Genomic DNA, 7786 nt, shown 5'->3' on the forward strand with positions numbered 1-7786 from the left:
GGGGGGGCGGTTCATCAGACAAAGAAATGACTGGATGGACACGTTGCAGCAGAGACACGCACGGCAGGGCTGGTGTTTGCCATTGATGAGACAAAGATACACCACAGATATCAGCACACTTAATCCTCTCAAAGAAGACTTTACAGATGGGGGGGGCGGGGGGCCGGGGGGGCGGCAGATGGCCAGAAGGACGTCAATCCTTTTCATTCTTCCCAGACAGCATAAGAGCACTGAGGATGATTGCGTTGACTTGTGTGCGTGTGTCGTCAGCGATGGGGGGGTCAAAGGTGACGTGGGGCAGGACGTGCTGACGCATCCACAACTGATGATGATGATGATGATGATGATGATGCTCTAATCCGTCCTGTAACACGTCACCATGACGATACGCAAGCGGTGATGTCATTTCATTGCGTGTTTCAGATGACCAAAATAGCACAGGTGTCAAAGTCCAGGTCCGGGGGCCAGATTCAGCCCGCATATTGTTTTATGTGGCCTCTGAAAGCCTGGAAATGAGACACTTTTTACTTTGTTTTGTCCTTTAAACAACAAAATACAGTCATTTTATTATATTAAAAACAAAATATTAGAAGAATAAAGTCATAATTAGGAGTTAATAAATGAAAAAAATATATTATAAAGGTCTAAAAACTAAACTTTTGAAGTTCTAACATAACAAACAGAATAAAATTGCAATTGTTTGAAAATTGTGTAATAGATATCATGTTATGATAAAGTCAACATTATGAGAATAAAGATGTAAGAGAAAAATGATAGCAAACTTTTTTTTAAAGTTGTTATTTTTAGGGAAATTACATTCTGCTAATAGTCAACTATTATAAGACTAAAGACTAAAATGAGAAAAAGTACCATAAGGACAAAAATTTTATATTAATAATACGTTTAGTTACTGGTGGTAGAATTATACTTCATGGTCAAATGCAGCTTTAGGACTTAGGGGCCGTCAACAAATGCTATTTTTCTGGTGTACTTGGAAGTAATCTTCTAAATAATTTATTAAATATGCAATGTGCAGGAATTATTCAGCCTTTATTTGACTATCTATTTATGTATAAAATGTATATATACATTTTTCTTCCTGCAACAGGCATGGCTGGCTGGGATGGTGCCTAAGTGGTGTGCATCGATTCTGCTTTGCAACAGTGAACTCTGCTGTTCCGCGCCGTAATTACAGCACTCGACTCCATCAGCCTTGCGTTGAGTATCACACTTTGCCAAAAGTCGGGAATGTTGGAGTCGGAGGTGGTGTAGAACCGGTGTAGAACCGGTGTAGAAGTGGTGTAGAACAGGAGTGTGTGTCAGAGCTCGTCAATTCCGTGACACTCAGCAAAGCAAACCTGAGATTTAAAAGACAATGGAATGTGTCTGGAATTCTGAAAAGTCCAATATTTGATGCTACTCTCCGGTTAGGATAAGAAAATATTGGAAACTTTGGCGTGGCGGCCTGGCTCGGCCTGGCTCGGCCTGGCTCGGCCTGGCTCGGTCTGGCTCGGCCTCAAGAACTCACATGTGACATCTAGTGGCGGAAAGGCCGCACGTCAGCAAACGCCGTCTTTTTACTTGTGACCATAGAACCCAAGACTCAAGTCCTCCATAAACACTTCTCCAAAGTCATGTGGAAGGAATTGACGAGGGACCTTTGAGCAACAATCTTTATTAACGCTTGACAAAGACTCTCGGAATCTGACGTGTAAACCAGGCAAGCAAACTCAGCCAATCAGTGAAAAGTTTATAGAAAAGCTGAGAACCTCTCACGTGACCTTCATGGGGGAGGTCGCAGGTACTCGATGTCCACGTGAGTCTCCTCTCCCTTGTGTCTCTTCCTCAGAAGTTCCATCACACCTGAGTGACCAGAGGTTCTCTGAGGAGCAAGTTCATCCCGCTCAGATCTCCCGCCGCTTTGCTGTTCCTGTCGTACAACGGCGCCTTTTCCTGCGTGTCCTCGGGCCCTTCTTCTCCCACTTCATCATCATCATCGTCCTGGATCTCCTCGTCCTCCTCCCAGAGGGAGGCGGAGACGTGGTGGTACTCCGTGGTGTCCACTCGCTCCATCTCTCGGTGGTAGAAGTAGCTGAAGTTGGACACGATGACGGGCACGGGCAGCGAGATGGTGAGCACGCCGGCGATGGCGCACATGGAGCCCACCAGCTTCCCGCCCACCGTCTCCGGGTACATGTCGCCGTAGCCGACCGTCGTCATGGACACCACGGCCCACCAGAAGGCCTCCGGGATGCTGGTGAAGGCCGTGTCCGGGCGGTCCACCTCGGCGAAGTAGACAGCGCTGGAGAAGAGGATGACGCCGATGAAGAGGAAGAAGATGAGCAGGGCCAGCTCGCGCAGGCTCGCTTTAAGGGTCTGGCCCAGGATCTGGAGACCCTTTGAATGGCGGGACAGCTTGAAGATCCTGAAGACCCGAACCAGCCGGATGACCCTGATCAGTGCCAGCGACACGGAGGGCTGCGCCCCCTTGTCCTTGGCCAGCTCCGTGCCCAGCGTGACGAAGTAGGGAATGATGGCGAAGAAGTCGATGGTGTTCATGACATCCTTGAAGAAGTGCGTCTTGCTGGGGCAGCAGGTGAAGCGCATGATGAGCTCAAAGGAGAACCAGCAGATGCAGATGGTCTCCACGATGAAGAAGGGGTCCTGGAAGGGAGTGAAGGCCGGAGGGTTCAGGATGCTGTCGTTGGCCGCCGCCGGCTGAAGGATGCTGGTGAATCTCTGCAAGACAAAGACTCCGGTTTACAAAAACTGGGGGGACGCCGACAAGTCAAGAGGACTACGTACCTGGAGGTCCTACTGCCTCTTAGCTTAAGCTGTACGGTTCTACTGCGCTAAACTCCAGGACCGGCGCACAAAGGACTTGTTTCAAACCCAAACTTCACACCAAGAGTTTTGGTATTCCAAATCATCTCCCAGCATGACGTTGGCTTTGTTCGGAGTTCCGGCCGAGAACATCACCGTGATGGAGGAACCTCCCTGCTCACCCAACCTGACCTTCCGTGGCACCTCGTCTGGTATGAATAACCTGGCATCTACGGAGGCTGAGCATCACCATGGTGATGCCGACTACCAGAGCCAAAACAAGGAGCCAAGCCAATCCGTCGGACATTCCGGGAATTTGACATCGATCGCACGATGCTAACGTTTCTCGCCTCTCCAATTTCACTCCAGGAAGTTAATTTTCCACGCAGACTTTCCTTTCATGCTCTATATTTAAAAAGATGGACTTGTGTTACCCCCCTGACCCCCCGGTTTTGGAAAGCGGTCCCAACAGGACTTGGCACTAACAAGGTAGGTCAGGTTACCACAAGGTTTTACCTTCTCCGAGCAAACTTTCGGTCTTTCGGATGCTTCGCTTTGTCCTCCTGGCCTGAATTAGTTCTTCATGATGGGACTGTCAACAGTCCATGCCGTCCGTGGTGTCCATGCCGTCCGTGGTGTCCATGTCGTCCGTGGTGTCCGTGTCGTCCTACCCTTGGCTAAGTAGACCCGACTGAAACTCGGATGCTCGGATTTAGCAGCCTAAATCCAACAATCCCAGCTGTGGATGTCACAAATCATCACATTGGAGAAGACGCCAAGTTCTAACGTTCTGAATCCACGTGAGCAAGTTAGCCAAGCTATGCTAGTTAGCGTCGTCATGTGTCTGGGCTGTTTTCAGTTCCTATGAGTCACAGTGTTTATTAATACATATTTATACGTCCGGGGCTTATCCTTTGTCTATATTTAGTGGCCAGGTCCCAGGGGGGGTAACATAAGAACGCCTCATCTGCTTTCCTGGTCTTCATACACGTGGCCGTCCGTCTCTCGCCTTCTGGAATATCTCCTTCATCTAAACGCGCCTCTTGGCTTGGAGGCTTCTCCTATCCCGTCTCCTTCGTAAAACCGATCGCCGGTGTTTTGGTCATTGCCTCCAGGATTAGTTCACAATCACCTCAAGGAACCTGGAGCTTCTCAGAAGTGTGGACTTCTTGTCTGATTTTATTCCTAAGCCTTTAGAGACGAAGCCTTGATGCCCAGATTGTTTACGTTTGGGATCCCTGGAATGCCTCCATGCTCACCTCATGACATCCTTGCCGTGTTAAACCTTGACTCTGTTTGCACCCTGCCACCCCCCCCCCCATTAGCACCACCCTCAGGTGGGAATTTCAATCCAAGCATCGAACATTCAAAATCCACAGAACCAGGCCTGAGAAGACACATGTTCACCACCTATGCTAACCACCGGACCACCGTGCTACCTCAACCTGGGAATTCTAACAGGAGCATTGTACGCACCTCCCGCTGTTCCCTCTCATTCCTGAACTCGGGCAGAGTCTCCAGGCAGAAGATGAGGATGGAGATGATAATGACCATGACGCTGACAATGGCGATGATGCGAGCGGCGCTGGAGGACTCGGGGTACTCGAAGAGCATCCAGAGGCGTCTCTGCAGGTCGCCGCTGGGAAGAGGTCTCTCCTCCTCCTTTGGGAAGCCTTCGTCTTCCTTGAAGCGGTCCAGGATGTCCTCCCCGAGCTCGTAGAAGCGAAGCTCGTCCATAAAGATGTCCAAGGGCACGTTGGCGGGCCTCCGCAGTCTCCCGCCCGACTGGTAGAAGTACAAGATGGCGTCGAAGCAGACCCGGCTCCTGTCCAGGAAGAGCTCGTTCCTGGCCGGGTCGAAATAGCGAAGACGTTTACGGGCGTCTCCCAGCAGGGAGTCGGGGTACTGAGCCAGCGTGCGCAGCTGCGTCTCGTAACGCATCCCAGACACGTTGATGGCCAGGCGCTCGCTCAGGGCCCAGCCGCTCTTCCACGGGGGGCGCCGCTTGTCCCGCCTCACGTCCCCACTGGGCGCCACCACCTTCCCGCTCTCCTTCTCCAGCTTGTTGTGCTCGTCTTTGGCACGCTTGTCCTCGTCCTCGACCTTGCCTCCGTCACGACCGTCTCTTTTCTTTGGATCCGCCATCTCTGAGCCCTGAACCACCACGACCAAACGTGAATAGAACGAAGGTTCTGACCTCCCATGGACGAGAGGATGCTCCTACCTTAATGGTTCCTGCGGATGCGAGTACTACTAAGAAGAACGTGAAGGTCCGTCCGCTGGCACTGATCACACCTCCATGCCCACCACCCCCTCGTCAGGGTGCCCTCACTGCTCACCCGTCCCTCTTCCGGGGGTCCACCATCCTCCCCAGCATGGTGCTCGCCTCCTCCTCGCTATTCTCGCACTTGTGAGAAGACGTTAGAGAGGTCGGAGGGCAGCGTGGCTCCTTTGGGTGTTAATCTGCAAGTTAGACCGCTTCAGCTTGTTTGTGGGTGACTTCACAGGACGCCCCCCCTTACTCCACCCCCCCCACACACACTCTCTACACTCGCGGTGTCGACAGGAAACGCTGTCAGGCCGAAATTTAATCTTCCACCTCCTCCAAAGGCCAAGCGCATCGCTGGAGATTTTCCCACTTTTCCCCAAGCCAACACCCCCACTTGCCCCCACCCCACCCCGGCAACCCAACTACGCACACACACACACACACACCTCTGACCCCTGTGCTTTTCTACTTTAACATACTGAACATGTTTGCATCAACCTCATAACTCACCCTGCAAAAAGCCAACATATGAAAATACATTATTACTGTATTATCTACTATTAAATACTACTAGCTCCAGCATAAGATACATGTTGGTATTATATTTTTATCTGCATAATTTCCCTCTACAGATGACGAAAGTATTTTGGAGATCAATTATAAAACAAATTTAATTCAGGAAAATAGATAACTGGTTTAAAAAAAAGTTTTTCAGTGTTTCATTTATTTTCACGTATGTTTTTACTACGTGGCTTTCATTTTATTAACTGTTGTCATTTGTTTAGTATTGAAATTTAAAAGTGACGTCATTGTCTGCCGCTGAGCTCGTTTGTGTAATACACTTTTAGTCCACCAGAGGTCGACAGTTTCCATTGCGCTGACAAGCCTGTGATGTCAATAATAATGGAGGCCTTGTTTATCAAGATCACCTTTATTTTTACCGCACTCCTCGGATACAATGTTAAATATAAGCATGTAATTGTGGGAATAGAATAAGAGTAGATAGCTAAAATAAACATGGAAATATGGTAATAGAATAGGAGTAGGAAAATAATATCACGTTACGAATTTTGTGTTATAGTGGGGAGGAATGACGTATGTTAGCATTGTTATCATTACTGATAAAGAGTGGAATAAAGTGTTTCCGCTTTATCTAATCTTATCAAGGCGCTGGTAGCTCATCCTTTGCTGCGAGGCTTCCTGCTGCTGCTGCCTGCAGAGAAGCTCAAGCCAGGCGTGAATGAAGCCCAATTAGACGTCTCCAGCGTCTTGTACCTTTGTCGGCCCGCCATTGTTGTGTTTATTAGCTTGTAAATGCTAAATGTGTCTCTGTCTGCTGGTCTCAGCTTGCACTCCATTATTCATGCATGCTAGTAGAAGTGCTGTTCAAAGTGACAAAAAGGTCATAGAGTTTGTTTCAGGTCTTTTAGCATTCTGTTTTACTCGACTTCAGTCTGCTCTCCTGCCCTCTCCTCAGCCAATCAGCATTCAGCGCACTCGCTGGCTGCAGCCAATCAAAAGTCGCCGTCGAATCACGCCTTCGTGTTCGTCTTCAATGAAACTTTTTGCGTTATTAAAAAAAAAAGTATGACGTCGTGCAGTTAGCTGCTTTCTTCTATCAAACCGGCTTTTTTTTGTTGATTCGAGAGAAGCGCCACGGTCATTTTCCAAAGCAGAACAGACGTTGACTTGAGTGTTTGTTTCCACCCGAGTTAATAATCAGTGAGCACTGCAGCGGACATGGCAACCTTCCGATCGGTGAGTCCAAAGACGAAGAGCGTCGTCGTTATCTGTTTACACGCCGAGTTAATGATTGACTGAAATGGTGTGATAACGAGCAAATAAAGATAAGAAGTGTTTAAATGAGGCTGCGTCCCGACAAAGCATCGCCTAGCTAAAAAAAAAGGGCAACACACCAAATCCCGTTCTGAAATCGGCGACGTAAAGCCTTTCTACTTGGAAACTAAACGATAACGTTTTTGTGAATCAAACACAAGGGAGAGTGTAAATCTTCGTGGCTGAATCTATAATTCGGCATGCTTCGTCGTATATATAAAATGAGGCATGACGGGTAAAATGACATTTTAATGTGACCCGACGTGTGTCGCCACCTCCAACATTCCATTCGGTTAGTGGCGGTAACCGGTTTAGTCGAGGAGAACGAGTCGAATAATTAGATTTTTCTTATATTGGACATCTTCTCAGTGACTTATTTCGTGTAAAAACATATTTGGCTTTATTTAGATGCATTCCGGTGCTTGAATATTAAGGCTAAACAAGGATTGTTTGTGTTTAGTTGACTATGCTAACTAGCATAGTTAGCTTAATTTTCCACAGCATTATACTCTTGTTTGTTTATATTAGCATTACGTAACGGGAGTGATATCACGGCGACTGCAACAGACACACAACTTGCATCATCCGTGTTCGAACCCCCCCCCCCAACACACACACAAAAAAGAAAGCACGTCATCCGTTAAAACCTGTCTAACCTCTCTTGCGCATGCTCTGTGTGCACACTTAATGCATGCATGACTCACTAAGTCACAGTAGACAGAATATTAAACAATGTGGAATTTGCATATTATTATTATTATTATTATTATGCTAATGGTAAAGTTGTGTGTGTTTTCAGGTCATCCAGAGAAGATTGACTCAGACGCTTCCTGTGGTCTTGGCATCTCAGCGTCTGTC

The 7786-nt window shown here is 48.1% G+C and overlaps 2 protein-coding genes across 2 annotated transcripts in view; one reads left to right on the plus strand and one right to left on the minus strand.

The window, feature by feature from the left end:
• Positions 1–1685: 1685 nt before the first annotated feature.
• Positions 1686–5005, minus strand: LOC131102866 (potassium voltage-gated channel subfamily A member 7-like). The gene is made up of 2 exons (XM_058048499.1): positions 4300–5005; positions 1686–2739 (listed from the first exon to the last, which is right to left on the minus strand). Exons 1-2 carry the CDS (start codon positions 4966–4968, stop codon positions 1858–1860), a joined length of 1551 nt encoding a protein of 516 aa, XP_057904482.1. The 5' UTR covers positions 4969–5005; the 3' UTR covers positions 1686–1857.
• Positions 5006–6646: 1641 nt separating this feature from the next.
• Positions 6647–7786, plus strand: part of bcat2 (branched chain amino-acid transaminase 2, mitochondrial) — a 5368-nt gene continuing 4228 nt past the window's right edge. The window contains exons 1-2 of the mRNA XM_058048557.1: positions 6647–6850; positions 7728–7786. The exon at positions 7728–7786 is cut by the window's right edge and continues 13 nt beyond it. Of these exons, the coding sequence (XP_057904540.1) occupies positions 6833–6850; positions 7728–7786 (77 nt within the window). The 5' untranslated portion in view covers positions 6647–6832. The remainder of the gene's footprint in view (positions 6851–7727) is intronic.

The sequence above is a fragment of the Doryrhamphus excisus genome, chromosome 15, assembly GCF_030265055.1.
Source record: "Doryrhamphus excisus isolate RoL2022-K1 chromosome 15, RoL_Dexc_1.0, whole genome shotgun sequence".
Taxonomy (NCBI): Eukaryota; Metazoa; Chordata; class Actinopteri; order Syngnathiformes; family Syngnathidae; genus Doryrhamphus; species Doryrhamphus excisus.

Bases quoted from the DNA above. Each gene is read 5' to 3' on its own strand.
- LOC131102866 (XM_058048499.1), bottom strand. From the start codon at position 4,968: ATGGCGGATCCAAAGAAAAGAGACGGTCGTGACGGAGGCAAGGTCGAG. The intron at 2,740-4,299 runs GTGCGTACAATG...TTTGTCTTGCAG, and splicing joins ATGAGAGGGAACAGCGGGAG to AGATTCACCAGCATCCTTCA.